The sequence below is a fragment of the Chlamydotis macqueenii genome, chromosome 1, assembly GCF_036417535.1.
Source record: "Chlamydotis macqueenii isolate bChlMac1 chromosome 1, bChlMac1.mat, whole genome shotgun sequence".
Lineage (NCBI taxonomy): Eukaryota > Metazoa > Chordata > Aves > Otidiformes > Otididae > Chlamydotis > Chlamydotis macqueenii.
Genome location: NC_141556.1, coordinates 133,750,146 through 133,776,534, shown reverse-complemented (window position 1 = coordinate 133,776,534; position 26,389 = coordinate 133,750,146). Strand labels below are relative to the sequence as shown.

The following is a 26,389-nucleotide window of genomic DNA, read 5'->3' as shown; positions in this document are numbered from 1 at the left end:
TGGCCTCGGCTGCACGTGCGAAGCCGTTCCCGGCAAAGCTTCCCGGCGCAACTCCAGTCTCCCGGCAGCCGCCCTACTTCTTCCTCAGGAGAAGCCGCCCGCAGCCGGCCCGCAGGAAACAGCCCACGCTCGGCCTTCCCCTCGCGGCTGCGTCCCCTAAGCCATGAGACAAGCAGTAACGGCTACAAGGAAGGCGGCATGACGCTGGGATCAGGGAAGGGGCAAAATTTCCTTCGGTGGCCGGCCGTTAATACCACCGCCCCCCCACCACCTCCGACTACATCTCCCGGCATGCCCCGCGGCAGAGCCGACTACCGCTCCCGGCAGGCCCCGCTTAGGCCTGAGGGCTGGAGAACCGCACGGTGCACTCAGGCACCGGGCGGCCGCATCGCTAGGCCGAGCAGAGCAAACTAGGAAGGGCGGTCAGCTTCTCACCGCGAAGCCCACGCGTGATTCCGCCGTCCCGGCGGCAGTGCCGGGGCAGAAGGAGCGGCGAGCAAGGAGGGCGCAAACCTCCCACGCAGAGGCGGAGGGCTGCACGGTGATTGGCTGCCGTCGGGAGAAGGGGCGGTGCCGCAGGGAGAGCTTCCGGTGTCCCTGGGTTCGGCAGCTTGTTTGGATGCTGCCGTCACATCATGGCGATGCGCGGAGCGGAGGCAGCGCGCGGAGGAGGCAGCAGCAGCAGCACCGGTAGCGCGGCGGCGGTGGGACGAAGCCGGCGCCGGAGTCAGAGCGGCGAGGAGGAGGAGGAGGCGGCGGCGGCGGCGGCCCCGAGCGGCGGCGGCCCGGAGGTGAGGGCGGCGCGCAGTCGGGCCCCGGGGGAGGGCGCTCCCCCTCTCCGCCCCGCCGGCTCGTGGCGCCTCGTTCCCCGCCTCCCCCCGCTTCCTCCTCCCCGTCCCCATGCGGCCTCCGCGCTCCGCGACCGGACGGGCCGGGCGCTCGGGGCTGTGGGGCAGGCAGTGCCCCCGCCGCCTCACCCGCTTTCGGGACCCTGCGCCGGGCAGGCCGGGCTCCGCTTCGCTTCCCCCGGGACCGGACCCGTCGCTGCAGCCGCGGGTGTGTGGCTGGGTGGGGGGGTGCGGGGTGGGGGGAGCGGGTCTCGGCGGCACCCGCGGGGACCCCCGCTCGCCTCGCTGGGGCCGGGAGTGGCTCCCTCCCCCCCCCCCCCCCCCCCCCCACCTCCCGCCTCTTCCCGAGGGTCGAGGGGCGGTCCCTGCCTCGCGCGCGCGGCGGGCCGTTGGGGGCGGCGGCACGTGGCGGGGCCCGGTGCGGGGAGCGGGTGGGGGGTGGGGGGGGTGCGCCGCCGTGCCTGCGCCACTGCGCCGGGGCCGGGGTCTGGGCGGCCGCGGGGGCCTTCACTGGGGTGGTGGCGGCGGCGAGGGGGGGGATGGCGCTCAGCCGGGCGGCCCCGCGAGTCTCCCGGCCGGCAGTTGCCGGTGCGAGCGGTGTGGCCGAGGTGCGGAGCGCACCCGGCGGGAGCGGGGGCTTCGCCTGCCTGCGGCGGGGCGAGGGTACTGCCTTACCACCCCCCCCCCCCCCCCCCCCCCCCCCCCCAATAAGGAAAAAGGGCCTTTGCGCCCCTTTCTCTTCCGAAACGAAACTGACAGTAGCGGTGTCCTGGTGCTCTCGGTGACTTCCCGGTAACTTCTAGTTGCCTGTGTAAGAAAAGCCTAAATTATGCGTTACTTGGGCACCGAACGGCAAAGACCTAAAATGTGCTGTAATCCAGCTGCTGTCTGTAGTATCAGCAGCACTCGGTTTTGTATGACAGAGCTGCCTTGGTAATCGGATGTGCCGCTTCAGTATTTCATCCAGTGTCGTTACATAAATTCAAGTGGCTTTTTTTTTTTTTTTCAGTTACTTCTTTCTGTGGTACAAAGGACAATAACATCCCAGAAATAGTAACTCTGTGGTGGAGGTTGTTTGTTTTGGCTGTTGGAAAGGGATTTAGGAGGCTATGGAGCTAGTTTTCCCCAATGAAAAAAAACATCTCTTCTGCCATGTGTTTTCTGAAGTATTTTATTAGGAAGTGGCTTGTAAGTAACTTTAGTGTCTGCTATGAAAGCAGATGATTATGGATTTAAAAAAAAATATAGCATCTCCATGTTATTTCATATGCACACAGTAAAATGAAATGTAATTTTTTTAAAAGGTAAAATATGGTGAGGAGTCTCTAGCAAATTTTGAAGTTTTTTTGCAAATTAAAAATTGTTCAGGGATCTCTTGCAGATTTCCCTCCCCCTGCCTTGGTACATGGGAGCGTCTTTATTTTTAGGTTCCTTGTGACCTGTTTGCATTGGGAATTCAGAACTTGTCTACCCTGCTTTTTCCAGAAACCTACTGTGGGTGACTAGAAAACTATTAGGTTAATAGTGAAGAGGAAGTGAAACCTCATTGGTGGAAGTGATTCATGCTGTATTAGATGTTTTTTTTAATTAACACCTGTCTCAGATGCTTGCATTAAAAAGGAGCTGGTGAAAATGTGCAGCACTTTGCCCTGCATATAAATGCACTAAAAGTTTTCATTTAAGCTTTGGGTTGCTGCAGTGAAATCTTTGCTAGGATTACAGGAAGTGTTTTTTAATGTTTTAGCTGAAACAGGGAAGAAATCTTTCAAACCTTTTTTCAGAGCACAGAGAAGAAAAATGGTACAACTTTTTTTTTTCTTTGAGATTGCATTTGAGGTAAATAACAAAGCTATTTTTAAAAGCAGGAATGTCTTCTCTGTCATGAGGCCGCTGAAAGAGCAAGAAGCATGGAAAGGGTGACAGAAAAAAGTAAGGACCCTGAGCAGGGGCTATGTAGGAATGTAAGTATTTGAATCAGTGTCAAAGACCATATCTTGAATGCAAGGCCAGTGGTAGTAGTGGAATTCTGTTAACAATGACTTTTATAAACATAAAATACAGATTTCCAAAGTAGGTGTTTCTTAATCGTTCTTTTGCTGTGTCTAACCTTGCAATGCTTTGAAATTAATGATGAGCAATACTGCAGGTACGTCAGTCCAGTGTTTTGAAAGTAAATAAATGAGTGCATAGAACATAATTTTTAATGTAATGACAGAACAGGGTGAAATGTTTGTTTGAAATGACTTTCTGATCTCATAACTAAGATCGTAGTTGAGTGGGGAAGCCAGCTCCAGAGGCCGTCAGGCTTTCAAAAAGGTATAATTAGACTGCATGATCATTTAGGTCAGTGAGCACAGTATAGAGAAGTACTGCATGGAGAAATAACCTTAATCAGCTGGTGTTGTGGTCACAAACACCTGAATTATTGTGTCTAGACCAGTGGATGAAGGTGCATCTGATATAAAATTCAAACTCAAGTTTTGTGACATCCCAAAAAGTTTTTATGAAGGAGTCATGAATGACATTACTACCAAGAATTACTTTAAGCTGATTTTGAGCACAGTACAGTTATGTTAAATGAAGTCTTCTGGAGTATCTATGCTGAGGAAAAGTATATTACACATACATCTTCAAACTAAATTTCCCTGTGTTAGCAGGTAAAAGTAAATTGCTGGGATATAGGAAGAGTAGATTTGTTATAAACCATAAATATTTATGATAAATAACATACCTTCTTCCACAAGATTTTTTAATGTAATTAGTCAGGATAAGGAGTATAAGGTTTTTATGTCTAGTTGCTTGGTGCAGTAAGTTTGAAAATGGGGTCAGCTGAATGGTGTTATTCCAATGGTCTTGAAGCCTGATGCTGAGCAAATGATTGCATATTTGGTTGTATGTTTAGGCTGTCTTACAGTTGTGAAAATATGTTTTATGTACGTAAGTTTGTTCTACAGCTTCCAGGATATTGAAAGTATTAGCAATTCCAAAGGCTAAGGTTGTATGAGTCGTTTCACAGTACAGGGCAACTGCTACTATGGGGAATGTTGGAGATGTTTTGGTAGATTAATGCTAAAGCTTTTTTTTTTTAAGGTAATTTGGTAAGATATAGGAAAAAAGGGATGTTGGTGTAGCTACTAATTGTGGTCTCTTTTAGTAAGAGATACAGAGAGGTGTTTTAGGGAAAGATGGGGTATGTGTATGCGCAGAAGTGTAAAATACAGGTACTTTAGTACACATAATACCAATAACAAAGACTATTATTGCAATAAGCAAATTTTTTAGGTAGCACTGTATGTTACAGACTTTTGTAGGTAGAACAAAAAAAAAAGTCAGTTTATGGTACATTTTGGTATGGTAGGGTGAGTGTCTGTTTTGTCCTTTTGTGCAGCACATGTTGCTGAAGCAGTACTGTTTGAAGTAAAGTTGGCTTAGGCTCTTGTCATCACAGCAAGTTTCATAAATAGGACACCTATCTTGTCCTCTCATCTTCTAGGTGTGAAGTAAGGTAGAGTTTTCCTGATGTGCACCTTTTTTGCACAAGGTACAAGTTGAGAGAACAGAGCAGAAGACTGAACGAAAACTTTGGGGTGAGCAGGAGCGATGTTACCATTAATTTTACTGCAGGCATCCTCAAGTTGTTTGGCATGTAATTCTGTCTTAAGTAGCTTGAAGATGATATGCTTATTCAGAAATGTCAGTGTCTTGTAATAGCTGGTTTCACAGCTAGGTAGGTGGTGAGTATCTTATTTTTTAGTGGTAGAGATTTGAATGTTGATAAATAATTTTGTGATCTTATGAAATGGCACGTTATGCATGCAACATACTCTTTTTATATACCTAGAAAGACTTTCAGTGAGAGATAATAATTTAATTCTGTTCTGTCAGATTATAAACCACCTATCGTTAAAGCTGGTTAGAAGCTGCAGGTTGGAAGCCAGCTGGAAGCTGAGAGAGCATGGTAGCAGCTAGAAAAGGTAGCGGTGATTTCAGTAGAAGGTCTCTGGTAGGGTTTTGTTCTGGTTTTGTTCTGTTTTTATTCAGTCAGTACTGAATCAGCACTATTATACAATGTGCTGTTGGAAGTGCTCTGTTCTGGCTGGAATGTTAAACTGAGAAGTTCACTCGTCTGATAAGCGCATGTTTGAAAAGACAGAGGTAACAGTTGGGGTTGTTCTGACCGTTGTCTCAGTGAGGGGGGGGACAGTTTCAGTGATACTAACATGCTTAGTGCTTAACGTGCTCAATGTGATATTTGTTATTGGTGTACTCCAACCTGAAGCTTGATACAGATCAAGTCTGAAACTATCTGTAGTTAAAGTGTTTTAAGAATAAAATTGAGTGTCAGAATGTTGTTTAGACTTCTGGTTATGTTTTTAATATCTGAGGTGATCTTAATGTAGAAAATCCTTTGTTAGTCATAATCAGGAAAGAATCTAGCTATTAAGTGTTTGTGGCTCCTGTCAGGTAATAACAGAATTCTCTGTTTAAAGTGAAAACCACTTTCTAATCTAGATTAAATACATTAGAATTTTACTATGTTGTGCCTCTACTGTCAGTTTTGCTAGAACTTATGCACTTGATAGAATTTAACTATGGGGTTTTTAAAGTTATTTTTTGTATGTTATCAGGTTTTTCTGGCTGCTGGTAGAATCACTTATTTAAATACAGTATTCTAGCCTGTGGTCACCAATTTTTAATTGTATTTAAGCTAAGGAAACTGGATATTATTACAAAAAAAACCTGCCTACTGCCACTTGCTTGTCAGTAAGCTTGGATTTGTTCCATGTTCACTGGAAAACCCAGAGAAGATTGACACGTTCTGTAATTTTTTCACTATTGCTGTTATTTTCAAATATATTTGAGATGTACAAGACACTTGTACATAAACCTTTTTCTTCAATTCAGTATTCCAGTAGGTTATTTCTACCTTCTCTGTTAGACTTTGGAGAATGAGTCTGAAGTTCTGAAAGTCCTTGTGGGGTTTTTGATGAAGGATAGAGAGTACTCAAAGTTGAGAAACTATTATTTTGAGTAAAGAATTGGACTGACACCTAATTTAACTTCTGCAAAAAACTCTGCTGAATTAATGAGCTGGTGGTAACTCCATGAAACTTCCAGATGCTTTCAGAATATGCATGTTGATCATAGAACAGTTTGGATCGGAAGGGACCTTCAAAGGTCATCTAGTCCAACCCCTCTGCAAGGAGCAGGGACATCTCCAACCAGATCAGGTTGCTCAGAGCCCCGTCCAACCTGGCCTTGAATATTTCCAGGGATGGGGCATCAACCACCTCTCTGGGCAACCTGTTCCAGCATTCCACCACCCTTGTTGTAATTTTTTTTTTTTCCTTATAACAAGCCTAAATTTATCTCCTTCTATTTTAAAACCATTACTCCTTGTCCTCTCACAACAGGCCCTGCTGAAGAGTTTCTCCCCGTCTTTCTTATAGGCCCCATTTAGGTACTGGAGGGCCACTATAAGGTCCTCCTGGAGTCTTCTCTTCCCTAGGCTGAACAGTTCCAACTCTCTCAGCCTGTGCTCATAGAGTGCTCCAGCCGTCTGATCATCTTTGTGGCCTCCTCTGGACCCGCTTTGACAGGTCCACAATTACCAGCTCTGTATTAACAGAGCTGAATGTTGAAAGATGAATGGGAAAAGTTTGCTAGTAGAGGTGGACATTCTGCGACTCATTGTTTGGATGTATGCCCCTGCCAGTTGTTCTGGTTTTTTTGTTTTGTTTTTTTTTTTTCCCCTAGAAATGTCAGAATTTTCTCAGATGGAAAACAGTTAAAATCTCGGGATTATCTAAATTTAAAGCAGTGCTTCTTGTGAACGTTTTCTTGCTGCCAGTGTTTCTGTACCTCAATAGTCAGTGTTAAGTACCTACCTGTGGTTAGGGTATTTTTTGTTTAGTTCCTTGCGCTCTGGCTGTGATTAGACTGAGTATTTTTTAGCGACTGTTGTGCTTTGGCTTCTTTCCAACCATCGTGCTAACACTTCTGGTTGGCAGGATTGCCTATTGCTGTGCAGTGAGCTGGGTTGAAGCAGTGATCTGTCTAAGCTGTGTTAGGGCAAGTTGCACAAATGTTGTTGCTAGCCTAACAGAGTCAGGTATGAAAAAGGGGAATGAAACAATAGAACTGTTTGGGCATTGCTGCTGTTCAGTGTGTACAGCTGCAGCCAGTCAGACCTCAGCTGCTTCTTAGTGTTCCTGGCAATTTTGTACTGTTTTCAAAAATAAAATTTTGAGCCTGTTTCTAGATTTCAGAAAGTCTGGAAATACTGTACAAAACTAGAAACTTTGCGTTTAGAGCAGACTTTACATACCGTTTGCCAGACTTAGGCACAACAATCTGAATGAGAACTTCATATTGTATGTGATGGAAAAATTCAGCTGTTGTGTTGATACTGCAGTTCTACTTTGGTGTCATGTTGTGTTCAGATAGCTCTGATCTTTCCTGTCTCGTCAGTGGAATACGACCCAGTAGCTTCAGCTTCTGTATGAATCGAGCTTTTCAGAGGTCTGTACCGTGGTTTCATTGGTGCCTAGAAAAAGGTTAAGCGAGCTGTACTGTTTTTGCATTGCTTGTCCTTTTTTAAGAAGTCTCTTGTTTGTTTAGCTGACCCTAAACTTGGAGGGGTGAGCGTGACAATGGAAGCCTCGTAGTTTAAGACAATCTAGGGAAAAAAAATGTGGTTTACAGTGCTAAAACATCAACTGTTAAATGTTGGAGGTGATGATTTGTCACAGCAATTCTATTTCTGCATTACCTTTGCAGGCATTTATTAAGTACGTTGCCTGACGTGATTGGAGAATGATAAAACTACAGCGCGTTTGTATTTGTCCATAAGCACTTCCACACTTGTAAAGAGCAGTGCAAAGTGAATCTTCCTTGATATAAGTCAAAAGTTGCTCCTTAGTGTCTATACAGATGATTTGCGGTTAGAAAACTTACTGTCCTTTGTGAACGATGTTGTGTGATTTCCATCCTCTCAATAACGAATCTACCTGGAGATAAAGATCTAAAGCAAGGGACTTGCTTTAAGTGTAGAGAACAACTAAGGTGTTACATATTTTTTACAGTGTTAGTGCCTATTTGTTTAATGATTTTTAAATAACTCTTCCAAGCATGCTGAACAAATTGGGAGCTGAAATATATCTCACAGTATATTATTAGTGTTGGCTGCATTCCTTTGATGTTGGCCGGTTCCTTTCGAAGAGGAAAATCGTCTATCTGTGCAGAATATAAAACCCAGTGCAAACTCCTGGCTTTAAGGATTGTCTTATTTCAAAATTTAGAATGTGCTAATCTGAAATTAATTTGGGCTTAAACAGCATAACTGTACATATAAACAAGTCTTGTTTTCATAATTGCTTGTTGCTTTTTAAGGAAATTTACTTTCAGTTCATGGAAAGTAAATAAGTGAGAATGATCACTTGCGCAGTGAAGTGAGTTCAACTCTGCTTATTATATTTTTAACTATGTATCCATGGTGTATACTAGGATTGCAAATGGACAGAAGAAAAATACTGAATCGCTTCCAAGTATTGTCCTGAGTCTCAGCCCTTGTAGTATAACAAGACTAAAAAAACCCACCCAACCAAACACCGTTGAAGGTCTCGTCAGCCTTAAATGTTTCTAGAGACTGGGAATGTTGTTCTGGTGATGGAGTCTGATAGCTGCTTGATAAGCTATAGGGTGGTATCATCAGATGTTCTGCTCCAAAATATGGACATATCACTGCAGTGTTAAAACAGCTGGTGATGTTTAACTTTTTGGTTAAATAATTAAACAATTCAGGTTTAAGAAATCTTTCAAGAAAGTTCTATTTAATTGAGTGGAAATAACATGTTGTTAAAAATCGTAGGTAGTATGACTCCAAATCTGAAGCCGGTTAATGCTCACTTTTTTATGATTTCATAGATGTGAATTTTAACATTTGAAAAATGGATGTGCTCCTGTTTCTGTTTATCATTTTTGTTATAACAACAAATTTTCTCCAGTCATGAGCTAACAATCATATTTGGCATTCTGACTGAAGTAGTTTAAACTGTATGTTATCAAAACAATGTATTATTGTGGATTTATTTAGACTTCCTAGCAGGTTAATTTTTCCCCCCTCTTTCTTGAAGTATGTATCTTGAATTATTTAAAAATTGATTATCTTTCCGTTTTCTGAAAGTAATGTGTAATGAAGTTGTTTTTAATAATGGTGTCATTCTGTCTCAATTTCTACACCTTATTTTTCAAACAATGGTACCTAAAGCTAGTTAAACTCTTGCTGATTAGATTATACTTAGTGATTTGAGAGATACATTTTTAAGATCTATATGGGAGAAATGCTTTCATTTAAGATCGTGCGCTTTAACAGCTGAGTTGGTAGCAAATTAGTTTTGGAGCTTTAAGAACGGATTTCCCTCTGAATTTTTAATTTCTAGAGTATAAACATTTTTGCAATGACAAGGTATCAAAGTTGTTTCATAACAGAGTAGTTGATATTTTGGGCTGTTGTGTGTTGTTTTCTTCATCAGTTTTTAGTCTCGTTCTGTGTACAATTATTTTTATACCTATCTTAACAACAGTGAGTATCAACTTGAATAATGATGAAATTTTACTCTGATTAGTCCATGCAAAAGAAAGGTCACAGTTTTCACTTTAAGTACAGTTGCTTGACTGTTTACTTACGATTCTTTGTTTCCCTTCTGAAGTTGGTTGGTGGTGCAATGGAAGAAGTTGGATCTCAGGAGACGGGGATGAACAACGAGGATCAGCTGGTGAACAGCAAGTGCAATGAATTGTCTGAAACAGCCTTGCAGCATGTGCAGTCCAACTGTTATGGCCCGGAAAACACAGGCGCATTGGAAGAAACTGAGTATATCACAAAGAACAGAAAGCACCCAGGGTCCACATGCTGCTCTCAAGAGTCTCGTGAGGAAACTCCTGGGAGAGAAGAAGCCCGTACTGATCCACCTGATGGCCAGCAAGATCCAGAGAGTGAAAAACACAAAGAGAAAACTTTGGGTGTGTTCTCTTTGGCATTTTGATTTTTTTAAATGGCTTTAATATTTTCATAAAACAGATACGTATTTTCTCTGCCTTTGCTTCAAGTTTACTTTGTAGCCAAAACTTGTCATCTTTAACAGGGTGTTCTGAGAAAATGTGTACTTCTGCTTAGGAAAAGACAGTTCTTAATGCATATGTAAGAATCCTTCTGCTGGTAACGCTATTTTTACAAGAACTTTAATAATAATGTGGTAATTACTAATCAGCTTTTTTAACTTTTCGGTTGCTGGATTAACTTTTAAATTTGAGATTGTGGTGTTCAACACTACCAAAGCACTGCTGATATTTAAATTCCAAAGGCTTATTAAAAACATTTGTGTGAATATCTTTTATTAGCAAAACTTAACCTTTTAAACTTCACTCTGTCAGATTTTTCTTTACTTCTAAAGACAGGCTGCTTTTGTGGTATGGTTTTTCTCAGTGTGGTTGTCTTTCATTCAATTCATAGGAAAAGAAGTACTGTTATTAATGCAAGCCTTGAACACACTTTCTACTCCAGAGGAAAAGCTGGCAGCTTTGTGCAAGAAGTATGCTGATCTGGTAAGTAATTTCTAAAGATAGTAGGAGTTATTCATGCGTTAATATTAACTGTGGAATGCAGGAACTTCGAATACAGGACAGTTAACGATTTTGAATGTTTCACACTGTTGGTAGGGAAAAAAAAAACACCTAAACCCAAAACACCACTCAGACTTATTATGAGTATTGCTTCAGACAAACTTGCATGTAGTCATTTCATTTCTACATGACTGCCTAAATCCAAAGAAAAAATAGATTATGATAACTTTTTGATAACTTGGTGCTGAAGCATAACATCAGGATTAACAGAAAAGCTAAGAGTTTCTTTTGGGAGTAATTATTTTCTTAGGTTTTGTCTGTTGATAATGCTTTTTTTGCTAGCATTTTATAATTTATACCCGCTAGGATAAAGGGGAAGAATATACTGTGATAACGAGTTTGGGAAAAAAATCAGTTACACTTAACTCTTTAATGGTTTTAGGGATAGGGAAAGTTGGAAAGATCTAGGTTTAATTTTACTTTGTGCTTTCTGATCATGCAGAGGCGTGGATAGAAGTATAGATTTCTTCAGTAACAAACCCAAAAGGCAAAATGTTACCAGTAATTGATCATAAAGTGTATTCCCACCCCAAGTAGAAGAAACATTAAATTAATCTCTAAATTAATTGATGGCAGAACTGGGGGGAAAAGGGAAAAAGACTCATAAGTTGACTTTTCAGAATGTGCCTGGAGACAAAAATGCCTCACTTGTTCATCTTAAGACAGGGACAGACAAGAACGGAAAGACTAGAATTACTGTGTTTATAAGTTTTCCCATCATATTTGTAGATATTAAATGAATACAAAACTAAAGAGATAACTGAATAGCTTGGGAAAAAAAGCATAAGATGTGCCTTCTGTAGATGTCAATTGTGTTAAATATGAAAGTGTTTCTGAAAACGATGTAGTGGCTGCACAACATGGCATAGTACTTCCAAAATAAATTTTTCCTTTGAGATTAATAATGTCTCCAGAGCTTCGAGGATGAGCTAGCAGGCAGTCTTTTTACTGGCAGAGGCAGTACTGGTTACTAAGAAAAGACTTAGGTTAGTTCTGTTTAGGAAACCCTGAATCCTCCTTGGAGGTATGTTATATTTTTGCTTTGTTTTCCTTGCTCTTTCTTACATGCATGCCTTTTTTTACATGAGTGAATTTCCTTCAAAACCTGCAGCTTCTCTAAAAAGTCACTTTCATTTAAATGAGAAAAAATAATACTTCCATAGCGCAACTCAAGGATGGGGAGCCCATTTGAAAATTAGCTTTGGTAATGTGAAAGAGAAATGCAGTAAATGAGTTAGTTCTTATGAGCAATTGCTTGTGTATGTGATGCCTTTTCTGTTTGAGCGAACAGCTCCCATGTCAAATCACCGTGGTGATGTTGATGGCCTGCATGAGGAGCTAGGTTGGCATGAATTACTTGCTTCTGCAGAAAGAAAACAGTCTGCACCATCTTCACTTGGGTTTTCTTGTTGAAGGAAGGATCTCAAAACAATGTGGTGACAGCTAGCCCAAATGAATTGTAATTTCCTTCAGGAAGCTTGCAATCAGGAGAGATGTGTTCACATTATTTTTTTTCCCCTCCCAGGAGAGGATCCATAGTCTATAGGCAGCATAAGCATTCACAGTCCACCATCCTAGAAAACCAGTTACTTTCCCCAATGAGGCTCAGAGCTGCTGGGAAGTTGGGTGGGAGCTTGTCTGGGTCTAACAGTAGCTCCATTTTAGCTGAATGAGTCTTAAAGGTTCTCTGTTCCCCTTACAAAGTTTAGGTTGGATCTGGTTGTGTTCCTTTTAAGATGCATTCTTTTCTTCATGATAGTGGTGATGAACCACTGGCGCAGGTGTCAGCTTTAATGCCAGCAGAGGTTTGAACTGTTTATGACAGTGCACCTACAATGCTTTTTTTCTTTTTTTAAAGATTCATCATCTTTAAAGCTCACTGTCAGGTTTTTCAGTGGTGTCTCATGAAAAGGACTGTACAATAAAGGTAGGAATGCCTCTCTCCTGGCAAAAGATCTTCCACAGTTTTTTTTTTTTTCCTAATTTGGAATCTATCAGGAGATCAATTTGTGATGCAGGAAGGTTTGTATCCTTGGTGATATGTCTCACGTTAGCATATTTCTACAAGTTTCATAGGTATGCAAACAGCACAGCCACTTGAAGTGTTTTTTCTGGTCACCCAAGAAAACGGTTTTTTTATGTCTGGATATCAAAATATTGCCTTAATATTCCTTTTCTGTAAACTAGATTAAATAGACATTGAATTTACTGTTGTCATGGAGGTCCTTAACTTTATTAATTCATTCTTCTGTGCTTCAGCATTATTTTGAGCTCTTTCAGAAAACCAGCATTGTATTCTTCTCTGTCATGGTGATGTTCCTTGTTGCCAGCCTTCTTTTCCTGCGGTGTTCCTAGGCTGAGGCGTTATCTAATAAGGAACAGTGTTACACTTAACATTGTTACCTTCTTTACAATAGATCAGACTCTATTAAAATACCATGGTTTCTTGGGGAGCCCAAAAATCATGTATAATGGAACTTACTCTCAACTAGATATTAATGCAAGAAACTTCTATTCACTAGATACTCATAGAATAGGTTTTGAAGTCAGCACTGTATACAAAGTTCAGTGCTGTCGTTTACCATCTAAACAGCCTAAAGGAAACAGAATAAAAATTTTGCTTCAAGTAGTTGAGACTACAGATCTCTTAAGTCATCAAAGGCTGAGCAGTGCAGCTTTAATAGTATTTGACTTGATTTGTCAGGGCTGCTAGTTGTATCTGTTTCTTTCTGAAATACCTTAGCGTTTTAAAAACTTGTATCAATTACTGCTTCCTTTTGTAGGAGCCCCTGCTGGCAAGAAAGAACTCTGTACACAGTCCTGTGGGTTTTTCTTTTTGATAGTAAAAACAAGACCTGTTGGATAAGCAGCTGTGTGTACCTTACAGATAAGAGTGCAAAAAGTTGCTACTTGTTTAAAAGTCAACTGAGACTGGCTTTTAAACATCTGCCACATCCTCCTTTCTCAGGGCTAGTCCTACCCCTGTAGCTGAATACAAGCTGATAGCCTATGGTCAGCAGGCTCATGATCCCCGTTCTTCAAAGGCAAATGTTTATTAATTTGGAATTTGTGTATTTCCATCTTATGTCTTTACACATTTCTAATTGTTTGTAGGATGGTGGGTGTTTCTTTATAAGATCATCTTGGGGGTCTTAATGAAATTATTTGACTTCCTTGCGTTCATCTCAAATGTTTAAGAGTTTGTTCAGTCAGCTCATCTAGATGCATAAAGATAGTTTTGTTTGTTTTTGTTTAATAAATACACTCTCTAATGTTAGTTGGAGGAGAGCCGAAATGTTCAAAAGCAGATGAAGATCCTGCAGAAGAAGCAAGCACAAGTTGTGAAGGAGAAAGTCCACTTGCAGAGTGAGCATAGCAAGGCCATTTTGGCACGTAGCAAACTGGAATCTCTCTGTCGGGAACTTCAGCGTCATAATAAGACTTTAAAGGTTAGTTTCTTTACATAAATTACAGTGCCAGTGGTGGTGGAAATCTTACTTACTGATTACTGCTTAAAATCAGAACTGCTGCTTTTTACGTTCAGCTTTGTCCATTACCTGTATCCGCAGAAGATGCGTGACATGTAGCTTAAGTGTACCAGATTTTAAGGTAAAGAATATGGGGATAGTTCAACTTGCTAATTTTTTTTTTTGCCCCCTCGAACTGATTCACAGATCATACTATTTACAGTATCTTGCCATATTCGTTTCTGGGAGCAGAGCTGATGACCGCTGGAAAAAAATAACACAAGTGAAATAACAGCAGCATGAAATGGCAGGGTTTCAAAATGGCTTAATACTGTCAGAATATAATGGATAGGAGTGAAATGGAAGAGAGCCAAGAGAATCTTATCTGTGATCACTGTAGGAAATTTCATTATAGTATCAATGCTGGTTTTAATGTCTGGGTAGTTCTTATGCTTGCGGAGGTATTCATGTAGCGTCTTATACAAGCCTCTGAGTAACGCTGGTAGTGGTAAGGACAAGATTTTCTAAGTTTTGGAATTTCTAGATTTTGTTCCATGCACTTCATACAGGTAGTCAGCATAGCATATTATTATTGTGGCTTATATTTACTGTAGCACTCTAGAACTTGAAACTGTACAGAAGTGAGTTATTACCATTGTTTCTGACTCAAAAAAAAAAAAAAAGAAAAAGGGGCATGGTTTGGCTTGAACATGTTAATATTCTCTCATAAAAGGAAGAAAACATGCAGCAGGCACGTGAAGAAGAAGAAAGACGGAAAGAAGCAACTGCACACTTCCAGATTACACTGAATGAAATTCAGGCTCAACTGGAACAACACGATATACATAATGCCAAGCTCCGTCAGGAAAATATTGAACTGGGGGAAAAACTGAAGAAACTCATTGAGCAGTATGCATTGCGAGAAGAGGTGCTTACATTATGCTTCTAATGGGTTTCTGTTAGTTCCTTGACTGTAAGGATCAGATAATTATTTATACGGTAGAAAAAACTCTTAATACGTTACAGTCATTGTATGTGTGTGTGTGTATATTTATATGTCCTGGTTTTGGCAGAGATAGAGTTAATTCTCCTCTCAGTAGCCAGTGTGTTTTGGATTTCATACATGAAGAATGTTGATGAACGCCCTGATGATAGGAGTTGTTGCTAAAGAGACCAAGGACGCTGTCTGGCTTTCTGTGTCTCACTAATGTGCAGATGCAGGAAGCTGGGAGAGAGACAGAGCAGTTGACCCAGACTGGCCAAAGAGTATTCCATGCCATAAATGTCATGCTTAGGATATATGTGGGGGTCTCTCTCTCTCCCCTCCCCGCCTTTTGCTTGCTGCTTGTTTTTTTCGTTTCCATGATCACTGCTCAGGACGGGCTGTATCGATCATTGGGACATTGGGTGGTGAGAAATCATACATTGTTCATTTTGTGTATTTTAATATCCTTTTATGTTGTTATTGTCATTTTCCTTTGCTGTTCTAGTAAACTGTCTTCGTCTCTACCCTTGAGGTCTTTTTCTTTTTTTTCTTTTTTTCTTCCCAATTCTTTCCCCCACCCCACTGGAGAGGGGAAGGGTGAGTAAGAAACTACATGGTGACCAGGGCTAAACCACAACAATGTATTTTAAATTACTCTTTTTAGTTCACTGCTGTAAAAAAAATTAAGTAACTGTTTGGCCCAATATCTGCCTTTCCTGCCTGGTTCTGCATATCTAAATTCAAGATGCACTGAAAAAAATATATTTCCCAGTGAAAGTGGTCGAATAGAAATAAGTTGTCCAGAGATTGTGGAATCTCTGTCTTTAGAGGTGTTCAGAAATCATCTGGGCAAGGTGTGAGCAACCTGATCAGACTTTGAAGTTCACCCTGGTTTGAGTGGAATAAATGACTTCCAAAGATTATTTCCAACATAAATATGTTTTAATATTTGAAGTTCTCCTAAATTATAATTTCACATTATAATGAGAGGGGATATAGGAGTTATTCTCTATCTTACTTGTTTTGGTTCATTAAGCTTGGGGGTTTGGGGGAAGCTCCTTTGTGTATGTAGCTCCTCTTGTTGGCATAGAATCAAAGTAAGCTACCACACTTTAAGAATATATTTGGAGTGGTGTCTTGGAAGTGAGCGTATTATAGGGCTAACTGAACTAGCTTTGATTGGCACCAGTATGTGAGCTAGCCAGTCTAAGCTACAGTAGTTAAAAACAGCCAGTTCTCCTTGTACTAAAGAGTAAGAGAGTGCTAAGCTTCTAGGAGTTCTACAGCTGAGATTAGTTTGCTAGTTCTTAGTTGGCATAGGAGGTTTGGCATGCAGTTTCTCAACTGTTTTTTTTTTTTTTTTTTTTCTTGTTGTTGTGTGGTTGGGGATTTTTTGGTTGGGGATTTTTTGGTTGGGGGGTTTTTTGGTTGTTTGTTTTTTTTTTTTTTTTTAAATCTGAATCAGTTAGAAAGTTCTTTGTAGACTAGTTCCTCACCTTTTGTGATCATGCAATATTTTTATCTACCATGGGATAATTTGGGGAAGAGAAAAGGTGGGAAGCTGTCTTGTGCTACTTTATGGATAGAAGTAAGACTGCAAAATTCAATGATTTGTGGAATTTCATCAGCTAAATAAACTATTGTTCATTTTGAGCTTTTTTTTTAGTTATGAGGATTAGAGCTTTTAGAAGTAACAATGTACAATAAGGATTAGAGGTAGATACACTAACTTTAGAAGAAAGGATGCAGACTACTTGCTACCAGATTTTTGAAATATCTGGTGTAAAGTGACTGACAGTGTTGTACCAATTTAGTCAAATATGCATCTGGGCTTCTGTGAAAGACAAAAAAAGTGTAGTTACAATATATGGAGATAAAGGGAGGAAAAAAGGCATGTAAAACAGTTTTTTGCCACTTTTTCTTTTGCATGAAACTTCTAAACAATATGCATCTCCCCGTAAATGTACACTTAAACTTAATTGACCAGTGGACTGTTTATGTTTGATTAATATGAGTTTCTTTCTTCCTTTAGCATATTGATAAAGTGTTCAAACATAAAGAACTGCAGCAGCAACTTGTGGATGCCAAACTTCAGCAAACTACCCAGCTTATTAAAGAAGCAGAGGAAAAACATCAACGAGAAAGGGAGTTTGTAAGTGAATTCTGTGTATGTTAAGAGAAATAACAAAACCCACCAGACCAGATTTTTTGTGCTTTAAAGCAAGTACATCAAACTGAGGGGACTGCATTTTGACAAGATAGATTACAGCAGCAGGACTGAGACTTAAATTTTGTGTATATATGTCTGCAATGTTCATGTCCATATTTAGAGATGAGTTATGTTACATTTGCTGAAAAAAACGAAACACTGCTGTATATCATTTACGTTTTTCTTAGACTGGGTAATGTCTTGAGCTGAAACACTAAAGGTACTTTCTTGTGGTCAAGAGTTGTAACTTCTGTTTTTATGCTGTAAGAAATAACAAATGCAGAATAATACATATGCTCTTCTGAACTATCTGTCCCCAAAACTATGCCTGATGGTTTTTTTGTATGTTGATAATCAGCAACTTAGTCTTCCAAGAAGTTTGTTTCCAATAAAAAAAAAATGATACTTAGGTGAAGATTTTTTTGTGCTCCTTATGATTGTGTAACTTCTAGGCAAAAGCCTTGCTTTTCCTGTATAATCTTAAAATTATCATCTAGCATTGGATTTTTCTATATTTTTAAAACACAATTTTTGAATCATAAGCTGATGAAAATTATTCAAAGGTGAACCTACAAAATGGTGTCAAGTGGAAGCAAAATTGGTTTGAACTAGTCTGTAAAAGTAATATGGGTGACTGGAGAAATGAAAGTGGAAAATAAGTTAGGTTACAAAACAGTTATAAATTGCATGCAGTTTGTTAATGGACTATTCATTTAAATTTAGCAGTTCAAACTTGCTACATAAATAGAAATGTACTCATGTTACTGATTAGAAAAATGTCTATAAAAATTTCTGCATGCCAGCACATGCTTTAAATCATATATATGAAAGTATAGTAATAAAACCCATGTGAGAAAACAGTTGAATGGCCCGTAGGTGATGTTAACCTTTGTTCAGTTTTCATCCTAGATAAAGTTAAGCCATTCTTAGGAGTACTTTCTTCATTATGTGGCTTCTTGCATTGTTTTTTTTAGCTGCTAAAAGAAGCTACTGAGTCCAGACACAAATGTGAACAGATGAAGCAACAGGAAGCTCAGCTGAAACAGCAGGTATCTTTTTTTTTTTTTTTATGGTGTGATCTTCAATAAGAGTTGTTCCAAAAAGAAAATACCAAGAGATTTGTGATTGTAATGCTGTGATGTAATGCTCGGTATATGGCTGGTGGGCAGCTCTCACTCTTTCTCTCTCTCTCTCGGGGTCGTTCTGAGATCACTTTCATTTCTGTTCCGTGATTGCTGTGTGGGACAGGCTGTATCAGTTGTTGAGTGGGGAGAAACTGTGCATCATTTGTTTTGTATATTCTATTATTATTGTTATCTATCTACATATGGTATCATTATTTTCTCTTCCTTTGCTGTCCTAGTAAACTGTTTTTACCTCAATCCACAAGTTTTCCTTTCTTCCCAATTCTCTCCCCCATCCCGCTGGTGAGGGCGAGCGAGCGACTCTGGTGCTTGGTTGCAAGCTGGGGTTACGCCATGACAACAAGCTAGGCTCATTCCTTTTATGAATTTCCTCCACTGTGAGAGCAAAATACAATATTTCTGTGCTCTGAATTATATTATCCTGCGACCCTCAATGTAAAAATTGAGAGCACTGATTACTCTTCAGTTGGAGTAAGAAGTTACTAATAAATAGTCATATATTCTTAGAACATCAGATCACACACTGATAGTATAAGTTTTTTTAATAAGAACCATAACATTTTTCTTTTTTTATAACTATGTTAATTAACAAACTTTACAGTTCCTTTTTGATGATTCACCTTGTGGTGCAGGGCAAGAAAATTTTCTGTCATTGAATGTTAATGCTCTTCACTTGTTAAAATGTAATGCTTTTCACTATTAAATGAATTCTTCGTCAGTATTTACTTTCCATGATTTTTGCTCACTGGGCAGATTTCATAGGTTGCGAATGTGTATTTTGATTTCTGGAATCAATCATGTTTATTTTGTCTCAGCCTTGGTTGTTAGCTTTGGCTGGTTTAGGTGAAAAGGTAGCTCTTTTCGAAGTTTAATTTCACTAATCATGTGCTGGATTTCCTGTATATGTCCACAGATTTTTTCAGTGGGGAAGCAAAAATGAGATAATGATGAACTGTGATGTTTTTCAACACTTTATTAATTATAATACCCTTATATTAAATAATACATTTATATTAAATATAATACTCTTTTTACTTCAGAATATATTGCTGTTCTGTAAACACAGAACTTCCCTTTATATGAATAGCATATTTTCAGACAGGTTCTACATGGCACTCAAATGGAAATAGTAGAATAGTATAAAAACAGGATGAAAAGTTCATCATCTAATATTTTGAGTGTAATTTTCCCTTGTACTTTAATATTTTTGTGTTTGTATACAGCTGTTCAGATTAACATTCCTGCCTTTTTCTCAACAGCTTTCTCTTTACATGGATAAGTTTGAAGAATTCCAGACCACGATGGCAAAAAGTAATGAACTCTTTACAACCTTCAGGCAAGAAATGGAAAAGGTGCTTAAAAGATTACTTAGAGCTTCATAAAAAGTAATATAAAAATGCATGCTGTTAGTGGGGTGCATTTTAGATTTATAACAGTGTTTACCTTCTAAAAATATGTGGAGTATTTTGACATTTAATTTGGATCATAAGATGGGGCATAAGCATTTGTCGTATTATGGAAGAGAATTTTTTTTTCCTGTTTTTGACATAATTGCATAGTATCTAAATCCCAATTTCAGTGTTTTATCAATGAGATACAGTATTCCTCTGTCTTTTTGGCTGTCCTTATGTTTTAAAGTGTCTTTTTCTGAAGCTTTTTATTACTTGTACTTGAAGGTTGTTAGTCTCTTTCTTTTAAGAATCGATCTTATTTTCTTTGAATGCAGAATCTGCATTTGTGAGTTTTGATTTTTGTGTAGAAAGACTTTTCTGTAAAATAACTTATTCAAACTGGACTTGACAGGTAACACTAAGAAGTTTAATTACTCCTGTAAACCTACTGACATTGCAACACAAGCAACAAAATCAAGTCTTTTATTTATTTTCTGTAGATGACAAAGAAAATTAAGAAACTGGAAAAGGAAACCATAGTGTGGCGTACAAAATGGGAAAACAACAACAAGGCTCTTCTGCAAATGGCTGAAGAGGTAACTATCTTTTAAGCAATGGTATGGCTAAACTAGAGTTTGTGTTCTAGAGAACATCATACAGTTTTTTTTAGTTTTACAGAATTGGAAATACTACACAGTAGCCTCTTCTTGGACTGTCTACCATACTTTTTCTGTTGTGTAATGGTACTGTTCTCCTCAGACATGGAAAACAAAAAGCTGCTATATAAATGTAAACTCATGACAGGAAAAAAAAGTTCAGCCTTATCTATCTTTCCTTACTGTTTAATTGGTAGGATAATGTGTATGCAATCATATAAGCTGAGTGAATTGACTGTATATTTTAATATGCTGAGCGAAGTTCAATAAGTGCTGCGATAGAAATTGATTTTAAAGATACAAGACAAACGTGAAGGAGATGACCCACGTGTAAGGGATCAGTTACTTTCCTGCATGGAGGTGCCATTACTTAATTGTAGTCCAACAAGAGAGGAGCTACAACAGTTTTCACACAGGCCATAGGCATACAGTTCTGCCTACACTGTCTAATGTCTGGCTTAAGTACATGAGGTAAGATCTTGTGGAAGCATGCTAGGTCATACGCGTTCTGGTATAGCACTGCTTTTCTTTCTCTGTTCTTCTAAGGAGCTAGTTAGGAGAGCCATCAGTATGGTACCTTCTGACCTGCGTTTGGCTGCTGGATTCTAGATTTCCCACTGTTATGCCCTTCTGCTCCCTATAGTTGCCATTATTTGGGTTGTAATTGACTGCTTTATGGGACTTCATATTGGGAGCTTCACTGACACTCAGCCCTCACAATTAGCATTATGTAGTTACATAGTTCTCATTGCTTGTTTCTGAAGGTGTCTGTTGCTACTCCATCTTGACAAACCATCTTGAAGTGTAGTAGTCAAGTATGCTGAGCATACTTGATGCCTACTAGATTAATTAAGACTTAGTATTCTGGATTAAATAGTGGTGATTCTTTTCATTAATTTAAGAAAAAATTCAGTTGAATCACTAAGCTTTTTATTTTCTTTTGTCCTTCAGAAAACAGTAAGAGATAAAGAATACAAAGGCTTTCAAATAAAACTGGAGCGTTTGGAGAAGCTATGCAGAGCCCTTCAGACAGAAAGGAATGAGCTGAATGAGAAGGTGGAAGTCCTTAAGGAGCAGGTTTCTCTCAGAGAAGCAGATGTGGATCTAGCTGTGCAGGTGTTGCAGTCCTGCACACTCAATTCCCATGAGGAGCTGGGAACTCCCACGGAATTGGGAATCCAACCCAACGTGGAATCATGCGCGGCAAATAGTTCCGAAAAGACTGTTTCAACAAGTCCTGTTCCTGGCACTGAATCTGTAGACTAAAATGAAGTGTAAACACTGTATTGAGAGATATATTTTGTGTATAACTTTCTCTGTTGGTGGTAACTATTTGGTTTTGTGGTGAAAATTTTCTTACTTTTTCTACCATATCTGTATTTTCTTAGAACTACTGGACTTATGTGGTACAGGAAGCTGCATAGCAGCTTTAAATAGCTTAAACTATAAATTTTCCACAACTGTGTTGCACATCTGCCTCATTTTTTAAAAGAAAATATTTTTCCATAAAAGGATGCATGTGCGTTTCCTCCCCACAACACAAATCACTGTCATGGAAGACTGTGTACAGATAGAACATTGTTCTGGGGAAAATAGTGACAGCATGTCACTTTTTTTGGTTTAAAGAACAGCATTCTGGTTTTGTTCATTGATTTGCCACTCAGTATATTAGGATTACAAATTTTTCCAGAAATTTATCTACATAAGGATTTCTAATGGCCAGTAAAAAATGTCAGCTTTCCCCTCTAGTATGTTTTCATATATATGAATGAAAAAGTAAAGGTCCAGAATATAGTAAAGATATGTTTAAAGGGTTTTATGTACTTTGTGGTATGAAAAAACAGCTTTGAAATACATTAATTTGCAGCTGGTGAAACAGGGTGTACAACTTCTTGCAGACTTCTCAGGGTTGTGTTGTAAAGGTTAGTTTGGACTGTTTGCCCCTACCTGTGAACATGTTAAATATAAATGTGTGAGAAAATGTACAGCAACGTTACTGAGCGGAGTTTTGCAGTTGTGTAGCCTATTGCACAGGTGTTGGTCACATTCTTCCTTCTTAGTTGCAGTGTGTCCATCACATGGTTATCCTGACTAGAGAAATCCATTACTGCCTAGAGGAATCTCTGGATTATCTGAAGGGCTGCAAAATAGACATTTACTGCCAGAGGTGTGGAAGACACAGGTGTTTGGCATATAGGCTTTCTCCAGTAGCCTTGTATGCAATGTATTTAAGTGTTTGTTAGTTAAGCATATACTGGTTATAACTGAATATGTAGATTCAAATATTTTTCCTGAAGTGCAGCGTGCAATTTCTTGCACGCTCAACCTCAAAGCTGTACCAGTTGGCAGAGTGCCTTCCAGTTAGGTTATCTGGTAAAGATGGTACTTCAAATTCTTACACTAACACACCACAAGCAAAGCTCCCTTGTTAAGCTTAAACCATATAGTCTTTTCCTAGAAAATTTGATACCTATATTTTGACTACTTCTTCCTGAGAGAAAATAGGACCAATGTTTATTTTTTGGCAAGACAATGTGTGAAATAACTACAAGCTACCCTTAACTTTAGTTCCCATGTATTTACTTTCTCGTTTTGGTTGCTGTCATTTTAAGAAATATGAACATATGTAGCTTTTTCTGGTACTTAAAAGTTCTTTGCACTTACCTGGGAGGGGATTTCTGAATCAAGCACATCTCTCAATGAGCTTCCCACCCTCATTGCCCTTGACAGTTTAGTGGCTAAATTACTTGAATGTTCAGGCTGCACTGAGCTCCTGATCCTTTCCCTGTAGTAATGTACATTGAAATAATGTAGCTGTCTCTGAAAGAGAGTGAGGTTATGTTAGGCCTGATAAATGTGTTTTAGCTCATACCACTGGGAGGAACTGTGCAAAACTGACATTTCTGAAATGGTGGAGCAAATAGGAAGCTGGCCATCTTTCTCCTAGATCTGTGTGGTTTTGGTGTTTGTGATCCAAGCACAATGCAGGAATGAAAAGAAGGTAGCAACGAGCAATCAGTCAGGTTAGACTCAGAGCTTTGAAATGTTAATCGTGCTAACCATATGGCGTAAAATATACTGGAAAGAAGTATTTCAGACTTGCTTTTCCAACGACTTGCTTTATAGAATCAAACTGTTTAAAAAATAGTTGTTGCAAGAACTGGTTTTCAGCTAACACTAAGCATGAAGTAACTTTCCTGAGGAAAAGTTAAAAACTTTGTATCTGATGCATCATACCCGTGGCAAGGTAGGACATGCAGTTTTCTACTTTTATGATTTATTATTTGGACATTTGTATCTTTAACAATTTCTAAGCTCTTGTTCTATATGGAAGCAAGAACGAATTTTTGGACCCTGCTGCAAGAATATTTTAAAGGGCTTTTAGAGTCACGACAGATGTGTAGAACAGCAATACAAATATATTTGTTACTGACTTAATATGTAAATGAAGCAGAATGCCCAAGTGAAAGGCTTTTAAAGTGGGGATAACTTTTTTCTCTTTCCTACACTTAAAATACCCCTATCATATCAACTTATCTGGCCAAGGTGAGCTATACTTTGCTTCCTGAAACCAGTCAATACAGTTTCATGCATTGCTTATAGAGAGTTGTTTAAAAAAAAAAAAAAAAATACAAATTTATATAAGGGATAAGCTCAGCACTCTTAAGTGATCTGCCATACAGCAGGCTATTGCACTGCCAGTCTGCAGCCAAATTGGCTCCAGTAGGGTTTTTAAGTAAACTTGTATTAATGCGTCTCTCCCACTACTGTAAACTGTTTAACCTGGGCTGTAAACTGATGTAGGCTGAAGTAAGTATATCTGATTGTCAAAACTCTGGGGCCTGATTGACAGTTTCACCATGATTAAGCTGCAAAAAGCTAAACTAATGTGATGCAAGACCCAAATATGTGTATACATACACAAGTAAGTTAGGGCTGTATCTCTAATGTTTTGTCCTTCCTTTCATTACACCTGGTTACGTTACAGTTCAATTCTCAGGTGTTGCAGAAAATCTACCTCTTTGGACTGTAGATGGAAATAACTGTGAAAAAAAAAAAGTGATGCAGAAATCTAGTTTGTGCTAAACACACTGCTTTATTTTTACAACCCATGTCTGCTTTCATGAGGAAAAATGATAAATGAACAGGCAGTCTTTGTTTTGCTTTTCAAAAACATTTTGTAGAGATTTTTCACGAATGTGAATCTGAAATTTTATCTACTCGATTCTGTATAGATTAAGTAAATAAGTATGCTTAATATATTGGACTCTGAGTTTTTCTTTAACATCATATTCGTGTCTTCTGACTGGATCTTCTGAGCTCGTTGTATTTGTTTGAAAACTCAAGAACAAAAATTAAAAGATGTGACATTTGAGTTCAAGCGGATTGTTCAAGTGAAATGCCCTAAGAAGGGTGGTCTTACCAGGGTCATGTCAATGATGTATATGTTACTGGTGGTGGCCAGTATGAGCCACCCAGGCAGAGTACGGTAAGTAAAGTGCTGTTACCTGCTGTGCTTGCCCAGCAGGCTTCACTTTGGGGACATCGTAAGGCGGAGAGCATGTTTGACTATGGAGAGCAGGAGCTCTGGCTGAACCTGTGGCTGCCTGCTTTGAGTTCTGCTTGTGCCTTCTGTCTCCAGAAACTTACCTACCATAGTTCAGTTGGGCACAGTGTGAAAATTGTGGGGTTTTCTCTTAAAAATCAGGTTGTGTAGTGAGACTTTGAGTGCTCCCCATTCTGTCATATGATGTGGGGTCATTTGTTACTGATGCACAGCTTGCTCTGTTTCCTAATTATGCCAAGTGTTCTATTTGCTGGTTTTGACAGATTCCCAAACATTTGGCAACTTCCCTAAACCAGAACTGGTTTTGAGTTCAGTTTCCCTTTATGTGTAGTTTTCACTAGGTAGCACATAAAATTGTTTTACAACAGTATACTATGATGTACTCTGTGACTCTTTGAAGACAGTATTATTTTTTTATTTAAATAAAATTTTTAGTTTGTTTGAAGATATCCATTTTATAAAAGCTGAGCACTGTAGGTCCTGCCCCTGAGCCTGTGCCAAGTATTTTGGAAATCAGAGTACATTGCCTGCTCTCAGTTGCTGTCCTTGCTGCCTGTATGTGTTTGCTCCTTCAAAGTACTCCCTCACATCTGAGACCTGTCTCCACAAAAGGCGCTGCCTCTGCCGCTATATAAGTATCTCTACTATTTCTGTCATTTCTTACAGTGCATACTGATAGAGAAGTCAAATCTACTCTTCGTTCCATGGATCTCCCCAGTCTTCCTTATAAATTCCTTATAAAAGCCGGTCAGATTTGTAAGCTTTTGCTGGAGATATATTCAGTTATACATCACTGTTAATAGCTGAGGAATTTTGCTTTTTTCTTCTGTTAGGTGCTAAGTCCGTTCTGTGAACAGACATGCAGATGCACACGTGTACATACGCATTTGAGCCGTACTTATCTTCTGTTCTGAAGAGTAGCTCTGATGTGAAAACCTCTTTCACCAGCTGCATTCCAAGCCCTTCAGTCCAGCTGCTGGGGCTTCGTCTCCCTGGCAGATGCCCAAGTGTGTGTGATGTACTTGAAAAAGATACTTGCTTTTATGCCTTCAGTAAGTTGTTCCTCACAGGTACTCTTTGCTGCTTTCTGAATTTTTTTTTTACTTCTTTTTTTTTTTTACATTTAGATTTTCATTATCCAGCTTTTTCCTCTTGTTCAGACATGTCTTGAAAGAAGGATTTATTTTCTTCTAACAGCCTAACTCAATCTCATCTATGTTAGCTTTTATTGATCTTGTGGACTCTGGCACCCATCTAGCCTGAACTTTTAAGTAATTTAAGAATCATGTACTGCCTGCAAAGATTTACTTTAATTTCCTTTAAAACTGTTTGCTGTCTTCTGGGTTTAAAGTTGAATGTTACTTTTGATTTCTTGCTCAAAAAAGGATCTAGGATATGCCTGCTTTATGGACTGTGACAGTTGCATCTTGAAGCAGG

General features: G+C 39.3%; 1 protein-coding gene across 1 annotated transcript; it reads left to right on the top strand.

The window, feature by feature from the left end:
* Positions 1-619: 619 nt before the first annotated feature.
* TXLNG (taxilin gamma) lies at positions 620-24,645 on the top strand. The gene is made up of 10 exons (XM_086767653.1): positions 620-791; positions 9,560-9,872; positions 10,363-10,454; positions 13,811-13,981; positions 14,733-14,927; positions 17,017-17,136; positions 18,168-18,242; positions 19,598-19,690; positions 20,230-20,325; positions 21,337-24,645. The coding sequence occupies exons 1-10, from the start codon at positions 636-638 to the stop codon at positions 21,649-21,651; spliced, it is 1,626 nt and encodes a 541-aa protein (XP_086623779.1). The 5' UTR covers positions 620-635; the 3' UTR covers positions 21,652-24,645.
* Positions 24,646-26,389: the final 1,744 nt, after the last annotated feature.